Source organism: Octopus bimaculoides, chromosome 7 (genome assembly GCF_046866305.1).
Source record: "Octopus bimaculoides isolate indiv1 chromosome 7, ASM4686630v1, whole genome shotgun sequence".
Classification (NCBI taxonomy): domain Eukaryota; kingdom Metazoa; phylum Mollusca; class Cephalopoda; order Octopoda; family Octopodidae; genus Octopus; species Octopus bimaculoides.
The window spans coordinates 45,780,194-45,800,193 of NC_142934.1; the positions used below are offsets into that span (position 1 = coordinate 45,780,194).

Below are 20,000 nucleotides of genomic sequence, written 5' to 3' on the forward strand. Positions count from 1 at the left end.
AGTTTTGAAGCTGAAGATGGTTTGTTAGGATCTTGGAAAATGGTGACGTCAGCACAACCATAGAATTGTTCTTGGTTACCGCATCCTATGCATCCCTTGTTTGTAACGGAATCAACACCCCAGCTATTACCTGTTTAAAAATAGAAATTACTGATAATCATTTCAGGAAAGCACAATATAACAACAGGTTTATTTTATGTGTACTTACATAAGGATTTACATTAATAAAAGGAGTGGTTAAACCTGATTTTTACTTACGTGCTGTTTAGATCTGAGTTAGCTCTGATTAAAAAGACTTATGATTGAAAACAACCCATTAACAGAGTCAATAGAACACCTTCAGTGTTTACTCTTGCTGCCTGCATTCTTAGGTTGATTTTGCCTGTCATCCTTCATCATCATCATCATCATCATCATCGTCGTTTAACGTCCGCTTTCCATGCTAGCATGGGTTGGACGATTTGACTGAGGACTGGTGAAACCGGATGGCTACACCAGGCTCCACTCTGATTTGGCAGAGTTTCTACAGCTGGATGCCCTTCCTAACAACCACCACTCAGAGAGTGTAGTGGGTGCTTTTACGTGCCACTGGCATGAAGGCCAGTCAGGCGGTAAAGTATCTGTTAAATACTGGGGCTGTTTCTCTCCCACTCTCTGAATCAGCTACATTGAAAGGAACCAAACAAGGAGTGTATGCATCATTGAATCACTAATCTTGTCTCAATCATTTGGTGGACTCAATATAAAGGAAAGATTGAAGCATTTCAGCTGTGGCCACCCCTAAAATATTTTTGATACTGTGTAAATGGGACTCTATTATTAAATGTTTTACTTTCTTTTTTAACATAGACACACCCATGGCTGTGTGGTAAGAAGCTTACTTTCCTACTACATGGTTCTGGGTTCAGTCCCTCTATGTGGCACCTTGGACAAGTGTCTTCTACTATAGTGTCGGGCTGACCAAAGCCTTGTGAGGGAATTTGGTAGACAGAAACTGAAAGAAGCCCATCATACACATATATATATACATATTTATCTGAGTGTGTCTTTGTGTCTGTGTTTGTCCCCTTCCCACCTTCACTTGACAACCGATGTTGGTGTGTTTACATCCCTGTAATCTAGCAGTTCAGCAAAAGAGACTGATATAATAAGCACTAGGCTTACAAAGAATAAGTCCTGGAGCCGATTTCTTCAACTAAAACTCCTTTAAGGTGGTGCCCCAGTATGGCCGCAGTCAAATAACTGAAACAGGTGAAAAAATAAAAGAAAGAATAAGGTATAGGTGCAAGCATAGCTGTGTGGTAAGAAGCTTGCCTCCTACCCATGTGATCTTCAGGTCCACCTGTCCTATTAGTTGCAGCCAGTCAAATCAATACAGCTGTCTCTCCATCTCCAGTCAATACAGCATCGACTTTCAATCAAATAGTAGACAGTTGTGATATAACTGTAGTCATGTTTGTATCCCAATCACAAGGTCATTTTTGTCTTGATTGCTCAGACGCATCTAGTAGGAAATTGCTACCGTGGAAAGCAGCAGTGAGGAAATCTTTATGTGGTCACACATCTGGCTAGAAATAAAAGCCAAATATCTCTCAAGTAACACCTTACCCTGTAATAACTATTCTCTTTTCTTTTAATGTTTCAGTCATTTGACTGCGGCCATGCTGCAGCGCGCCTTTAGTCGAGCAATTCGACCCCAGGACTTATTCTTTGGATGCCTAGTACTTATTCTATCGGTCTCTTTTGCCGAACCGCTAAGTTACGAGGACCCAAACACACCACCATCGGTTGTCAAGCGATGTTGGGGGGACAAACACAGACACACACACATATACATATATATATATATATATATATATATATGTACATATATACGACAGGCTTCTTTCAGTTTCCGTCTACCAAATCCACTCACAAGGCTTTGGTCGGCCCGAGGCTATAGTAGAAGACACTTACCCAAAGTGCCACGCAGTGGGAATGAACCCGGAACCATGTGGTTGGTAAGCAAGCTACTTACCACACAAATTTTTAACACTTGCTTTTATTAGAATAAAAATATCAATATTTAAAGTACAGAGAGATGCTGAGTCATCTTTTGATTTGAACAATATTATTGCATTTTTCAAATCTTGTACCTATTACTTGTTGCGGAAAATAGTAAACAATGAAAATAACTGGGTAACAGAAATTATATTTCTTAATATGACGGGTAGAAAATAAATAAGAAATTTTTATGGAAAATAAAGAATTGTATGGTTTGAAGTGCAACTTGTCAGTAAACGAAAGAGCCAGTATTGAAAGAACCAGAAAAAAAACTGTTAACAAGAGAAAAAAAACAAAACTGTTGCAAAAGTAAATGAGAAATTTTTAGGGAAATTAACTAAGTGTACAGATTTAAGTGAAATTTTTGAAGTTACTTCAAATCAACGGAACAGTCTGCTTGTGAAATTAACATGCAAGTGGTTGAGTACTTCACAAGCTTGTGTACGAAGTTCTCAAAAATATTCAGCATGACACAGAATATGACAAGGCTGGCCCTTTGAAATACATGTTCTTATTGTTGCCAGCTGAGTGAACTGCAGTAATGTGAAATAAAGTGTTTTGCTCAAGGACACAACACATTACTGGGAACTGAACTCAATACCTTACAATTGTGAGCCAAATACCCTAACCACTAAACCATGTGCCTTCATCATCATCATCATCATCATCATCATCATCATCGTTTAACGCCCGCTTTCCATGCTAGCATGGGTTGGACGATTTGACTGGCAACACCAGGCTCCAATCTGATTTAGCAGAGTTTCTACAGCTGGGTGCCCTTCCTAACGCCAACCACTCAGAGAGTGTAGTGGGTGCTTTTACGTGTCACTGGCACGAAGGCCAGTCAGGCGGTACTGGCAACGATTAATTTAAAAAGTACAAAACTCTACTCTCCATCAGAATAGGATTCTTGTTGTAGCATTGCAGCCACTTTGTGAAGGCCTTATGAAAGTCCTCTAAAGGGAAGATGTTCAGAACCCTTGTCACAGCTTCTTTACCTTCTCCTTCAGCTTCGGAAAAAACTAACAATATCAAAAAATTAAAACCAACCAATTAACTTACCAGCATTGTATTTCCACCGAAACACACAATATGGACATGAAAGTCCTTTAGGTAACTGAAGGTTTACTTTCACTGTTGTTGAGCCCATTTCAGCTTTAATAGGAAACTTGTACATGTTCTTCTTTCCAGCTATTTGCAGGGGATGAGACTCAAAACATTCTAGAGGTTCTGGGTCAGAATATTTTTTCTTGGGACATAATGTAAACATGAACCAGCCTTTGTGATTTGCTGTCAATTGAACCTGTACTTCGACTTGTTGGCCTTCTGTGTAATTTCGGACAATGATTCCTGTAGCATATTTTCCATTTACTTCATTGGGACGGGGTCCATCATATGGATCTCCGCATACGCCACATTTACCTCCATTTTTTTTATATTGCACCTAAGTCAATATGAAATAAAAAAAATAAAAATTGAAATTAATAAAAATCAACAACAGTTTCACATTTTGGCATAAGGTCAGCAATTTTAGGAGAGGGGCTAAGTTGATTACATCAACCCTAGTAGTTGACTGGTATTGATTTCATTGATCCTAAAAGGATGAAAGGCAAAGTTAGCCTTAAAAGAATTTGAACTCAGAATGTAAAGCTGGAACAAATACTGCCAAATATTTTGTTGGTGTGCTAGGAAAAATAAATCACTTGTTACAAGGGTAAAGGAGATGCTTTAGGTAGAAAAAAGATTATATAGCTATCAAATTGCCGAACTAGGTGATGTAAGTTATGAATAGTATTATAGCTCCATTGCAGTTTGGTTTTGTGCTAGGGAGAAGGGTTGGTGATGCCATCTTCCTTCTAAGTCAACTGCAAGACAAGTATTTAGCTGAGAATAAGCCATTGTAATTGGCATTCATTGAGTGGGAAAAGCCTTTGACAGACTTCTTCACCCTATGGACAAAGAGCCACACAAGCCATGTACTGGAGTACTTTCAGTAAGGTGAGGGTTAGTAATGAATAAAGCAATGAATTTAGAGTACATGTAGGAGATCGTCAAGTCCCCAGGCCATAACAGAGGAATTATTATATGCTGATGACCTTGTTCAAATAGTATAATCAGAGAAGAAATTCCAGGAGTGGAAGCAAAACCTGGAATCAAAAGATCTTAAAGTTAACTTATCAAAGACCAAAATTCTAGTAAGCAAGAAAACAGACAGGATTCTATTCCCATCAGATAATTAGCTCTGCATAATAAGTAGGAAAGGTTTAGCCAGAAATTCCATACAATGTACTCAGTACTTGCTATGGATGGGATATTTGTAAGAGGGAGACCCAGGAAGATATGAGATGAAGTAACGAAGACTGATCTCAAAATGTTGAGCCTCATGGAGGAGATGACTAAAGACAAGATAATTAGCATCTCACTGTAATTGAGAAGACACATTCATCATAGCAAAAGTGAGGACTAAGAGCATTATGTTATGCTTGTACATGCTGTGCCCTTCTCCCTCAACCCATCTTCCCTCATCAAGCATTCTCTACATCTTATCTTCCTAACATCCATCACTCCATCACTCTTTTAACTATGATGCTACTCAGCTGCTGTAATTACATTGTATAACATAACTTTTTCTCTTATTTGCTTACCCCTAGAAAGAATGAAAAATGGTTAATATTTCTTTCAAACTTTGCTTTTGTTACATTTACCATAAAAACCCATGTAATTTGTGCACCTGTGTAATTTACGCAAGTGATTTTCAGGATAAAATTTGTTAAAAAAAGCTTCTACTCATGTAAAATTTGCACCCAAAAGTTTTCAGAATTGCCAATATGGCCAGGGGAAAAAGGTTTTCAATTTAGTTGTATTTAGCATAATTTCACTTATAATTAGATTTTATTAAATTTTCATTAAATAAAAATAATTTCTGTCTAACAGGTATCACATTGAAAGCTATTAAATTACAAAGTGTTTGTATTTATTATAAACTTTATTTTACATTTCTTGCCCACAAGAGATTATGTCTGATCTTTAGTATACTGCTGTATGACTTCTCAAGTCATGATCACAGGAAAAGTTATTGATAAGAATTACCAACAAAAATAAAGCTGATAAATATGCATAGGCATTGCAAATTAAATTTAATTACCAATAAACATCAGCTTGGATGGCACTTTACTCAATCAACTTTACTCAAACTGATTATGTAAACAATTCTTTTCTGCCTATTCTTGACGGAACCTATGATATAGAGTATCAAAATTTTAATCCCTTTCACACTTATAAAATGTCAAGCAAACTTAAAAATTTGTCATCACCATTATTGTCAGTATGGGCAGAACTTATGAATAGTTTACTGTGAAGGAAAAATTGAATATGTTGAATATGCTTTTGAATGTGGTAATAGAGCTGCCGGAAGGCATTTTTGATTTTCTTATTGTCTTATTTCTTATTTTCCAAATGGCTGGTTGCTTGACTGTCCAGGAGCAAGCTAAGATAGGAGCATGCTATGAAGTGTGAAATTCCATTGTTTTTAGTTCAGAGATGGTGGCGTGCATTGAAAGGTAAGCATGCAACACTACGTCCAGAGACAATAAAAAGTTGTCATGCAAAGCTGATGACCATTGGCTCTGTGAACAATGCAAGAAGTGGCTGTCCAACCACATCCCGATCAGCAGAGAACATGACAACAGTGAAGGAAATGTTTAATTGCAGCCTGCAAAAATCAACAAGTCAAGCAGCTCATGAAAGTGGACTAACAAAACACATAATACGTACGGTGTTGAATAAAGAACTGAGTTTTTGTCCGTGAAAACCCCATTATGTGCAGGAGCTAAAACCTGAAGGCTGTGACTGTAGAAGTCCAGATGTCCAGAACTCCAAGAAGTCCAAATCTCACTCCATGTGATTTTTACCTGTGAGGTTACACAAAAGTGGTGTACAAGACAAAACCTCGCACACTGGAGGACTTGGAGACATGGATTCAGGAGATTCTCAATGGTATCCCAGACAACGTCCTTCAGAACGTTATTCATTCTACCCTTGGCTGTTTGACTAAACTGGTTGATGCCACTGGTGCTTATGTTGAAATATGACTATTTACTTTCGTTTTCCCATTTAATAAAGAACATGTATCATTTGTTTTAATAAATTTGTAAAAGGAATATGGATTTTATTACCAATTTTTAATGCCTACTTACTTTTCACTCACCCTATATATATATAACAATTGTATCACCAATTGTTTTTGTTTCAGCACATGATCTCAGATCAAGTCACTTGCTATGTAAGTATATCTCCATAGCGTATAACATATATATGTATGCATATATGTACGTACGTATGTATGTATGTATGTATGTATGTATGTATGTATGTGTGTATATATTTATGTGTGTGTGTGTGTCTTTGTGTCTGATGTTGGTGTGTTTATGTCCCTGTAACTTAGTGATTCAGCAAAAGAACTGATATAATAAGTACTAGGCTCACAAACAATAAGTACTGGAGTTGATTCGTTCAACTAAAATTTTTCAAGATGGTGCCCCAGCATGGCCGCAGTCAAATGACTCAAACAAGAAAAAGTTAAATAAAATAGAAAAAATATCTATCACAATAATGTTTAACCTACACTACTTGAAAACATGTCTGTGTTTACTTAACATCTTTTCTTAATACAAGTGGCATTTCATTGCAATAAGTTTGTTCCCATTTTCCCTTTATTACAACTGTTTGCTATCTTATATTTGCTATCAACTTCTGTCTGTTAAATTTGCAAACAGAAGACAATCAGGTGAGTAGGAACATTAAGCATTGTTCTAAAATACCTTTCTGCATTTTGTAGGAACAGCTACTTCAGCAATTATTAACTCTGTGACACTATTATGTAATGATGAAACAATGTCAAATAGAATTTACAATTAATGGAATAGGTGAGACATCCATCAGTGTTAACTGCTGTAAGTTCACTGAAGTACAATTAAGTTCTGTGTGGCAGAGGGGCTGGCATGGGACTGCCAGCGATGGAGAGCACTGGTGAACCTGATTGGCTCTACACATGATGACACCTCTGGGACTACTAACTTGGAATGACCCCAGCTCCATCAAGCATGAGCATGAAGCTAAGAAGCCAAATAGAAGTTGTGACATATCATTTAAGCTGCCTATTTAGAAGATGAAGGCACAGGGATGACTGTGGAGAGGTGTAGGTGTGGTTGTGAAGTAAGAAGTTTGTTTTCCAGCCACATGTTCCGGGTTCAGACCAACTGTGCGGCACCTTGGGCAAGAGACTTCTACTTCTGTCCAATTTTGATCAAAGCTTTGTGAGTGGATTTGGTGGATGGAAACTGAAAGAAGCCTGTCTATATATACATGTGTGTGTGTAATATAATGTTTGTGTGTGTATGTATAATATAATGTTTGTATGCATATGTATAATATAATGTTTGTGTGTGTATGCGTGTCTGTCTGTGTGAGTGTGTGTATCTGTTACTGTGTCTGTGTCTCAATATCACAAGATACTGGTTGGCGTTAGGAAGGGCATCCAGCTGTAGAATCTCTGCCAAATCAGATTGGAGCCTGGTGTAGCCATCTGGTTCACCAGTTCTCTGTCAAATCGTCCAACCCATGCTAGCATGGAAAGCGGACGTTAAACGATGATGATGATGATGATGATGATGATGGTTGTAAACAAGTGTAACCATCATGCAGTGGATGTCTTTTGTTTCCAAAATTCTGTGAAAATGTGTCTGCTCATGGAAAGATATCACCTTACTTGGAAACAAGTAAGCATTAGTGACAGGAACGGCATGCAGCTGAAGAAAATCTGGCTCAACAAATTCTTTCTGACTCGTGCAAGCATAGAAAAGTAGACATTATAATAATAATAATAATAATGATGACGACGATGATAATGAAAGCAGTTATTGCTGATCAGTATACAGTCACATGGAAAATAATCCTTGCTGTTACAAAGTCTGTCTGACCTTGTAGTGTTTAGTTGCAGCCCAAGTTCAAATCAGAAGGAAGTAAAATTTATCTTTCATTCTCCGGACGTCAATAATAAATATCATCATCATCCTCATCATCGTTTAACGTCCACTTTCCATACTAGCATGGGTTGGACGATTTGACTGAGGACTGGTGAACCAGATGGCTACACCAGGCTTCAATCTGATTTGGCAGAGTTTCTACAGCTGGATGCCCTTCCTAACGCCAACCACTCAGAGAGTGTAGTGGGTGCTTTTATGTGCCACCGGCACAAAGGCCATTCAGGCGGTACTGGCAACGGCCACGCTCAAAATGGTGCATTTTACGTGCCACCTGCACAGGAGCCAGTCCAGTGGCACTGGCAACGATCTTGCTCGGATGTCTTACTGGCAACAGCCACGCTCAAAATGTTGTATTTTGCGTGCCACCTGCACAAGAGCTAGTCCAGCGGCACTGGCAATGACCTCGCTCGAATGACTTTTCACGTGCCAGGAACGCGAAGCTGCGGTACAAGTGCCAGGAAGTCGATGCTGGTAACGATCATACTTGAACGGTGGTGCCATCACGATTTCGCTTTCGTTTGCCCCAACAGGTCTTCACAAGCAGAGTTTAGTGTCCAATGGAGGAGACGTTGGCATGGGGGCCAGTCGTCGAATTTAGTTCGATTTCGATTTCACTTGCCTCAATAGGTCTTCGCAAGCAGAGTTTAATGTCTAATGGAGGAGACGTTGGCATGGGGGCCAGTCATCGAATTTAGTTCGATTTCGATTTCACTTGCCTCAACAGGTCTTCGCAAGCGGAGTTTAGTGTCCAATGGAGGAAAGGTACTGAGAAATGGGTTCAAATGAACCAGCTAATTCTGTCTCCATGTTAATTATTTTTTTCTTTATTTTTATCTTTCTCTTCAGTTCTGACACTATTTCATCACTAGATTTGTTTGTATCAGAAGCTAATATCATGCAAGTTTCTCTTTTACAATCTCTTTGATCTCTAATAGTTATCAGGTGTCTTATACCTGGAAATATATTAAGTATCTGATAGGATTAAAAGTGGAAACCTTCATTTCTGAAGTAATGGCAGCAAATAATTATTGTTTGCTCTTTACTCTTTTTACTCTTTTACTTGTTTCAGTCATTTGACTGCGGCCATGCTGGAGCACCGCCTTTTAGTCGAGCAAATCAACCCCAGGACTTATTCTTTGGAAGCCTAGTACTTATTCTATCAGTCTCTTTTTGCCGAACTGCTAAGTTACGGGGACATAAACACACCAATATCGGTTGTCAAGCAATGCTGGGGGTGGGGGACAAACACAAACATATACACACACAGACATACACACACACACATATATATATATATATATATATATATATATATATTTATATATATATATATATATATATATATATATATAAATATATATACGACACTGATCCCTTAATTATGTTTATATATATATATATATATATATATATATATATATATATATATATATACATACATACATATATATGACAAGCTTCTTTCAGTTTCCGTCTACCAAATCCACTCACAAGGCTTTGGTCGGCCCGAGGCTATAGTAGAAGACACTTGCCCAAGGTGCCACGCAGCGGGGATGAACCCGGAACCATGTGGCTGGTAAGCAAGCTACTTACCACACAGCCACTCCTACGCCTAATTATACATTATTACTATTTTCAATCCAGAAGAATCCTTCCCAATCACATACATGTTCTGGGGTGACCTGAGCTTAAACAACATCATAGGTGTAGCAGTGGCTGTGTGGTAAGAAGTTTGCTTCCCATCCACAAGGTTTCAGATTCAGTCCCTTTCGTGGCACCTTGTGCAAGTGGTTTCTACTATAGCTTCAGTCCAACCAAAGCCTTGTGAGTGGATTTGGTAGACAGAAACTGAAAGAAGTCTGTCTGTCTGTCTCTGTCTGTCTCTCTCTCTCTGTCTCTCTCTGCCTCTGTCTCTGTCTCTCTGTCTCTCTCTCTCTCTTTCTCTCTCTCACACACACACACACACATCAGTGTGTGACTTTGTACCTGTGTTTGTTCCACCTCCACTGCTTGACAACCAGTGTTGGTGTATTTACATCCCTGTAACTTAGCAGTTTAGTAAAAGAAATCGTTACAATAAGTATCAGGCTTTCAAAAAGTACTCGGGTCAGTTTGTTGGACTAAAAATTCTTCAGGCTGGTGCCCCAGCATGGCAACAGTCTAATGACTGAAGCAAGTAAAAGATAAAAAGATAGACCAAATTCACAAAGAGTCAACAGTTGCCTCCATGAGGTTGCCCAAACTGCTAGAAATAACAGCTGAATCTTTTTCATATCACATGCCCTGCTACTTGAAGGGAGCACACTCAGAAAAGTGGTCCTAGATACACTCCCTGAAAAATGAGCATGGCTTTACAACTTGAACATCGATTATATCTCTGCTTGATCAAGATTGATCTGGGGCTAAACTACATTCTTTCATGTACATATGTCTGGTGTTAGAAAGGGCATCTAGCCATAGAAATCAAACCGAAACAGACTATGGAACGTGGTGCAAACCCCTGGCCTTACCTGTTCCTGTCAGGCTGTCCAACCCATGGCAGGATGGAAAAGAGATATTAAATGATGATGACGATGACAATGATGATGATGTATTTACATATTCAGAAATAAGACATGTAATGATAAATAGAGATCTAACTGAATTCCAATGAACATGTAAATATGAGGATAGTTTCAACTGTAAAACTGAGGTTAATAAACTGAGAAAATGATAATGTTATTAACAATAGGCGCAGGAGTGACTGTGTGGTAAGTAGCTTGCTTATCAACCACATGGTTCCGGGTTCAGTCCCACTGCGTGGTACTTTGGGCAAGTGTCTTCTACTACAGCCTCGGGCCGACCAAAGCCTTGTGAGTGGATTTGGTAGACGGAAACTGAAAGAAGCCCATCGTATGTCTGTGTTTGTCCCCCCACCATCACTTGACAACCGATGCTGGTGTGTTTACATCCCCGTAACTTTGCGGTTCGGCATAAGTGGCCGATAGAATAAGTACTAGGCTTACAAAGAATAAGTCCTGGGATCGATTTCCTTGACTAAATGCGGTGCTCCAGCATGGCCACAGTCAAATGACTGAAACAAGTAAAAGAGTAAAAGAGTAAAAGAGTAATACTTAATCTCAGATATTTAATAAATCATAGTCATAGTAGTGAAGTGGCAAAACCATTAGAGTGTAAGACGGTAAAATTATTATACAAGACTTATAGTATTTAATTACATCCCAAGTTCAAATCAGACATAAGTAAAATTTACCTTTCGTTCTCCTGGGGTCAATAATATAAGTATCAATCAAGAAATGGGTTTGAATGAATTAACTAATCCCGTCGACTGTAAATTATTATTTTCTTTATTTTTATCTTTCTCTTCAGCACTAATACCACTTGATACCTAGATACCACTAGATACCACTAGATACCACTAGATACCACTTCAATACCACTAGATTTGTTTGTATCATAAGCTAATTTCATGCAAGTTTCTCTTTAATAAGTCAGTCTGTCTAATAGAATATTTAGTATCAAGTAATGCCTGTGAGGGTGCTTGGCTGTTCCAAAGCCTTAACCCCATGTTGACAGCATGTTGGCTTGCTTCAGTAGGCTCCATTGAACCTTGTGGTGCATGACTAATTGAGGCCCTTTGTATTGAATTGATGTTTTTCTTTTCTTTTCTTTCTTTTCTCCCCCTTTTTAATTTCTCTTTTTTTCTTTCTATACTCTTTTACTCTTTTACTTGTTTCAGCCATTTGACTGCAGCCATGCTGGAGCATTGCCTTTAGTTGAGCAAATCGACCCCGGGACTTTTTCTTTGTAAGCCTAGTACTTATTCTATTGATCTCTTTTGCCAAACCGCTAAGTTACAGGGACGTAAACTCACCAGATCGGTTGTCATATATATGATAGGCTTCTTTCAGTTTCTGTCTACCAAATCCACTAACAAGGCTTTGGTCAGTCCGAGACTATAGCAGAAGACACTTGCTCAAGATGCCACGCAGTGGGACTGAACCTGGAACCATGTGGTTGGTAAGCAAGCTACTTACCACACAGCCACTCCTGCACCTATGTTCATGTTTGTGTTTTCCTTGGTGTGGGATTCTTATTTTAATATGGTTTTGTATTATATATATGTATCATATAAGTACATGTTATATATGCAATTATTATCTCTCTTGGTAATAAAATCTTTTCACACAGTTTAATTATGTTCTTTTGAAATATGAAGTAGAAATACCTATAGCCCTTTAATTGCAAAATTAAATTTCATGGTTTTCCCAGTAAGAATGTTAAGTATAAGTGCAGGAGTGGCTGTGTGGTAAGTAACTTGCTTACCAACCACATGGTTCCAGGTTCAGTCCCACTGCGTGGCACCTTGGGCAAGTGTCTTCTACTATAGCTTCGGGCCGACCAAAGCCTTGTGAATGGATTTGGTAGACAGAAACTGAAAGAAGCTCGTCGTATATATGTATATGTATATATATATGTGTGTTTGTGAGTCTGTGTTTGTACCCCCAACATCGCTTGACAACCGATACTGGTGTGTTTACGTCCCCGTAACTTAGCGGTTCGGCAAAAGAGACCGATAGAATAAGTACTAGGCTTACAAAGAATAAGTCCTGGGGTCGATTTGCTTGACTAAAAGGCGGAGCTCCAGCATGGCCACAGTCAGATGACTGAAACAAGTTAAACAGTTATCTACCAAAAAACAGAAGTGGTATTTTCTGCAAGTCACGTTTACCTCAATAAACTTGACATATCCTAACAGAAAATGGTTTCAAACATGACATTCTTCAACAACAACAGCAACAAGAACAAAAAAAAAAAAAGATTGGTACATAAAAATTGCTTTCTGGAGTTAAGGGTAAAAAAATTTCAAATGGATTTATCTGATTTTCAAAGTAAAAATATGTTGACACTGACATACAACTAGTCAATAACTTTGTAGCTTCAACAAAATATGACGATATTTTTTAAATATCGTTTCAATAAAGATTAATCTTTATTCTCTGTTTTCATCAATAAGAAAGATAAAAAAGATTTATTCATTGAATAATCTTCTGAAAGGGTATAATTATTCACATCATTCAGCTTTTATCCTAATCTATCATCTTCAGAGTAAAAGCAATCATTGCTGATCAGTATACAGTCTCATGGAAAATAATCCTTGCTGTTACAAAGTCTGTCTGACCTTGTATATTATATATATATATATATATATATATATATAATAAGGCAATGAATTGGCAGATATGAAGAAATGATAGTGCACCTTACAATGTTTAGTTAATCCCTGATCTTGCGCATACTGAGTTCAAGCTCATTAGAACTGAATTTTTTGTGATTCATCCTTTCAAGGTCAATAATATAAACACCAGAAATTGATTAATCATCATCATCACAACTATCTTCATCATAATCTTCATCATCATCATTTGACATCTGTTTTACATACTGGCACGAATTGGATGATTAGATGGGAGCTGGCAAGGCCAGAAACCACACCAGGTTCAATTGTCTGTTTTGGCATGGTTTCTAAATGTTGGATTCTCTTCCTAATGCCAACCCCTTTATGGAGTGTTACTGGGTGCATTTTATGCAGTACCATCACCAGTGCCTTTTACATGGCACCAGAAATGGTGCACTAGCTAAAAGGAAAATAAAGCATCAGTGCTGGTGTCATGTAAAAAGCACTGGTGATGGTACCCCATAAGAAGCACAGGTGCTGGTTGTACATAAACAGCTCTGGTGATGGTAACAAGTAACTACTTATTGATTAAATGTTGGTGCATAGATCTAGGACAGCTTTGATTGAATGGACAGATGGGTATGTCAGATAAAACTGTTATTATTTACAATGAAAGGATGATGATGATGATGATATAACTTATATCTTTTCTTTTAGCTTTTACATGTTTTAATCATTAGACTGCAGCCATGCTGGGGCAGTGCCTTGAAGAATTTTAGTTGTACAAATCAACTCCAGTACTCATGTTTTGAAGCCTGATACTTATTCTATCAGTCTCTCTCTCTCACTGAACTGCTAATTACAGGGATGTAAACACACTAACATTGGTTGTCAAGCTGTGGAGGACAAATACACACACACACACACACACACACACACATGCAAAATAGGCTTCTTTCAGTTTCCTTCAACCAAATTCGCTCTCAAGGCTTTTGTTGGGCTGACACTATAGTAGAAGACACTAGCTCAAGGTGTCATGCAGCGGAACTGAACCTGGACCCATTTGGTTGAGAAGCAAACTTCTTGCCACGTGGCTACACCACCACCACCACCACCGCCACCACTACCACCACCACCATTTTAATACTCTCTTCAGTTAGACAATATTTGTTGGGTCAGATGTTCCATGGCTGGATGCCCTTCCTATCACCAACTCACACCTGTTTTCAAATTTCTTCATTACCAGACATGTCTTCATGGAAGATTGAAAACAAAGGACACCACTTGCATGATGGTGACACTCATTTACAACTATCATGTAATGTCAAGTCAAAGAGACAAGTAACACATACACACACACATATGCACACACACACACATGTGTGTGTGTGTGTGTGTGTGTGTGTGTGTGTGTGTGTACAAGCATATATACAAACATATAGAGCATGGCCATTGCCAGTACTGCCTGACTGGCCTTCGTGCCGGTGGCATGTAAAAGCACCCACTACACTCTCGGAGTGGTTGGCGTTAGGAAGGGCATCCAGCTGTAGAAACTCTGCCAGATCAGTTTGGAGCTTGGTGCAGCCATCTGGTTCACCAGTCCTCAGTCAAATCATCCAACCCATGCTAGCATGGAAAGCGGACGTTAAACGATGATGATGATGATATATACGATTGGCTTCTTTTAGTTTCTATCTACTAAATCCACTCACAATATTTCTAGATGCACTATGGCTAAGATGATCAGTACTTTGAATACAAGAGCTGGATTAAGGTCAACCGGTGCCCTAAGCACAGAGTAAAAAAAATTCTTCTTTGACTGTTCTATTGTTTAACTGACAACACATGTCGATATGAAATAGTGGGTAAAAAATTCAGTCTTTCCAAGTCACGAGAAATTCAGAAACTTGCAACTTATTTCAGTTCAAACAAACACAATAAAATAAGTTCAATATGCTCACCTTAAGCAAATAAAATTGATGGATATAAAAAAATATTGATTAAGTTTCTCCAGATGCATTACTTTAAACCTTTAGTGCTTAAACCGGTCATATCTGATTCAAACACTTTAATTCTTTTATGTTTAAACCAGCCAGATCGGGCCTCTCAAAAGTGTGTCTGTGTTTGTCCCCCCAACTTTGCTTGACAACTGATGCTGGTGTGTTTATGTCCCCGTAACTTAGCGGTTCGGCAAAAGAGACCGATAGAATAAGTACTAGGCTTACAAAGAATAAGTCCTGGGGTCGATTTCCTCGACTAAAGGCGGTGCTCCAGCATGGCCACAATCAAATGACTGAAACAGGCGAAAGAGTAAAAGAGATTTAATTAAAGACATCTTCGCTGCAATCGTCACCATCACCGCCACCAACATCATCATTAACATCATCCTTAAATGTCTGTTTTCTATGGACTGGACAGTTTGACCAGAGCTGGCAAACTGTAGAGCTGCACCATGTTCCAATCTGATTTGGATTGGTTTTCTATGGCTGGATGCCCTTCCTATCACCAACTCACACCTGTTTTCAAATTTCTTCATTACCAGACATGTCTTCATGGAAGATTGAAAACAAAGGACACCACTTGCATGATGGTGACACTCATTTACAACTATCATGTAATGTCAAGTCAAAGAGACAAGTAACACACACACACACACATGTGTGCGTGTGTGTGTGTGTGTGTGTATACAAGCATATATACAAACATATAGAGCATGGCCATTGCCAGTACTGCCTGACTGGCCTTCGTGCCGGTGGCATGTAAAAGCACCTACTACACTCTCGGAGTGGATGGCGTTAGGAAGGGCATCCAGCTGTAGAAACTCTGCCAGATCAGTTTGGAGCCTTGGTGCAGCCATCTGGTTCACCAGTCCTCAGTCAAATCATCCAACCCATGCTAGCATGGAAAGCGGACGTTAAACGATGATGATGATGATATATACGATTGGCTTCTTTTAGTTTCTATCTACTAAATCCACTCACAATATTTCTAGATGCACTATGGCTAAAATAAAGACAAGATGATCAGTACTTTGAATACAAGAGCTGGATTAAGGTCAACCGGTGCCCTAAGCACAGAGTAAAAAAATTTCTTCTTTGACTGTTCTATTGTTTAACTGACAACACATGTTGATATGAAATAGTGGGTAAAAAATTCAGTCTTTCCAAGTCACGAGAAATTCAGAAACTTGCAACTTATTTCAGTTCAAACAAACACAATAAAATAAGTTCAATATGCTCACCTTAAGCAAATAAAATTGATGGATATAAAAAAATATTGATTAAGTTTCTCCAGATGCATTACTTTAAACCTTTAGCGGTTCGGCAAAAGAGACCGATAGAATAAGTACTAGGCTTACAAAGAATAAGTCCTGGGGTCGATTTCCTCGACTAAAGGCGGTGCTCCAGCATGGCCACAGTCAAATGACTGAAACAAGCGAAGGAGTAAAAGAGATTTAATTCAAGACATCATCGTCGCCATCGTCACCACCACCGCCACCAACATCATCATCAACATCATTCTTAAATGTCTGTTTTCTATGGACTGGACAGTTTGACCAGAGCTGGCAAACTGTAGAGCTGCACCATGTTCCAATCTGATTTGGATTGGTTTTCTATGGCTGAATGCCCTTCCTATCACCAACCACTTTACAGTGTGTGCTGGGTGCTTATAGCATGCCACCAGCACGAGTGCTATTGAATGGCACCAGCATTTGCGCTTTTTATGTGGCACCAGCACAGGACTCTTGCAGGCTAATCCTCTTCACCAAGGGATGTGGCCTTAACACTTCTGCTGTGGAGGATGGGTCTTATTGAGTACAGTCATCATCATCATCATCATCGTTTAACGTCCGCTTTCCATGCTAGCATGGGTTGGACGATTTGACTGAGGACTGGTGAAACCGGATGGCAACACCAGTCTCCAATCTGATTTGGCAGAGTTTCTACAGCTGGATGCCCTTCCTAACGCCAACTACTCAGAGAGTGTAGTGGGTGCTTTTACGTATCACCCGCACGAAGGCCAGTCGGGTGGTACTGGCAACGGCCACGCTCAAAATGGTGTATTTTATGTGCCACCCGCACAAGAGCCAGTCCAGGGGCACTGGCAACGATCTCGCTCGAAAATCCTAAGAAGGCCGGTCAGGCGGAACTGGCAACGGCCACGCTCAAAATGGTGTATTTTATGTGCCACCCACACAAGAGCCAGTCCAGGGGCACTGGCAGCGACCTCGCTCGAAAATCCTTACACATGTCACGGGCACAAGTGCCAGAAAGGCGACGCTGGGCACAGGTGCTATCCCGATTTTGCTTTCACTTGCTCCAATAAGTCTTCGCAAGCTGAGTTCTTCTGTGTCCAATGAAGGAGACGATGTTTGCACGGGTGCCAGTCATCGAATTTAGTTCGATTTCACTTGCCTCAACAAGTCTTCGCAAGCGGAGTTTAGTGTCCAATGTAGAAAAGGTGCGCATAAGTGGGCTGGCTACACCCCTGGCAGAGGCCTTGGATTTAGGTCTCACTTGGCTTGCCGGGTCTTCTCACGCACAGCACATTTCTAAAGGTCTCGGTCAGTAGTCATTGCCTCAGTGAGGCCCAATGTATGAAGGTCTTGCCTCACCACCTCAGCCCAGGTCTTCCTGGGCCTACCTCTTCCACGGGTTCCCTCAACTGTTAGGGTGTGGCACTTTTTCATGCAGCTATCCTCATCCATTCTCACCACATGTCCATACCAGCGCAATCGTCTCTCTTGCACACCACAACTGATGCTTCTTATATTCAGCTTTTCTCTCAAGATACTTACACTCTGTCGGGTATGCACACTGACATTACACATCTAACGGAGCATACTGGCTTCATTCCTTGCGAGCTTACGCATGTCCTCAGCAGTCACAGCCCATGTTTCACTGCCATATAGCATGGCTGTTCGTACACATGCGTCATACAGTCTGCCTTTTACTCTGAGTGAGAGTCCCTTTGTCGCCAGCAGAGGTAAGAGCTCTCTAAACTTTGCCCAGGCTATTCTTATTCTAACAGCTACACTTTCAGTGCACCCAACCCCACTACTAACTTGGTCACCCAGATAGCAGAAGCTATCAACTACCTCTAGTTTTTCTCCCTGGAATGAGATAGAAGTTGTTTCCTGTTTGTTTAGTGTTTATTGCACCTGAACATCTGCCACATACAAAAACTAACTTCCTAGTTAACCTGCCTTTGATATTGCTGCACCTCTTATGTGTCCATAGCTTGCACCGGGTACATCTTATAGAGTATATATATACATAGATATACATACAAACATATATATATGTACATATATATACATACATACATATATACATACATATATATATACATACACATATATATACATACATACATATATATATATATATACATACATATATATATATATACATACTTATATACATATATATATATATATATATATACATATACATATATACAGACATATATATATATGTATATAAAATGTGCTGTGCGTGAGAAGACCCGGCAAGCCAAGTAAGATCGCTGCCAGTGCCCCTGGACTGGCTCTTGTGTGGGTGGCACATGAGATGCACCATTTTGAGCGTGGCCATTGCCAGTACCGCCTGACTGGCTCCCGTAGGATTTTCGAGCGAGATCGTTGCCAGTGCCCCTGGACTGGCTTGCGCGGGTGGCACATAAAAGACACCATTTCGAGCGTGGCCGTTTTCGTGCGGGTGACACGTAAAAGCACCCACTACACTCACTGAGTGGTTGGCGTTAGGAAGGGCATCCAGCTGTAGAAACTCTGCCAAATTAGATTGGAGCCTGGTGTTGCCATCCGGTTTCACCAGTCCTCAGTCAAATCGTCCAACCCATGCTAGCGTGGAAAGCGGACGTTAAACGATGATGATGATGATGATGATACATACATATATATACATATATATACATACATACATATATATATATATATATATATATATACATATGTGTATATATATATATATATATATATACATATATATATACATATATACATGTGTATATATATACATATATGTATATATATACGTATATACATATCCATATATATATACATATATACATATCCATATATATATACATATATACATGTGTATATATATACATATATGTATATATATACGTATATACATGTGTATATATGTACATATATACGCACACACACACATATATATATATACACACACATCTATACATATATATACATATATGTTATAATGTTAGGGAATTACAAAATCTGAACTTACAAGGAAATACAATATGATAATATCAAATTGAGTTGTATATTGAAAAATATTTTAATAATTTACAGAAGAACCATCATGGTGCAACTCACACGAAGAAGGAGATCAGACACCATCAAGAAAAGTGTACTATACAAAATTAGTTTGAAAATCTAAAAAATCGAAGGGAGAATTTATAATACATGAAAATCTATCAAATTAAGAATTAAAAGCGGTTACGTTTAAGAGACGAAAGTGGGAGAAAGACTACGCGCGTTTCATGCCCACATAACACTGGGAAATATCTGGTCAATCTACAATGAATATAACAAGATAGATACCACCCATATGAGGACACTCTTCAGGTCCGGTAACTTCAAAATGTATCTTAAATTTAAAAATGCATAAAATAAGATAAGTAGAAAATCTATCCATTTAAGCAACAATTAGTACAAAGGAAATTGTCAAGGTTTTATAATAAAA

General features: G+C 39.0%; 1 protein-coding gene across 1 annotated transcript in view; it reads right to left on the reverse strand.

Annotated features, from left to right (window-relative positions):
* LOC106875858 (uncharacterized) overlaps window positions 1-20,000 on the reverse strand; it is a 51,489-nt gene that overhangs the window by 2,404 nt on the left and 29,085 nt on the right. Inside the window, exons 2-3 of the mRNA XM_089355246.1 lie at window positions 3,106-3,487; window positions 1-130 (exon numbers count right to left, since the gene is read on the reverse strand). The exon at window positions 1-130 is cut by the window's left edge and continues 2,404 nt beyond it. Coding sequence (XP_089211372.1) covers window positions 1-130; window positions 3,106-3,487 — 512 coding nt within the window. The remainder of the gene's footprint in view (window positions 131-3,105; window positions 3,488-20,000) is intronic.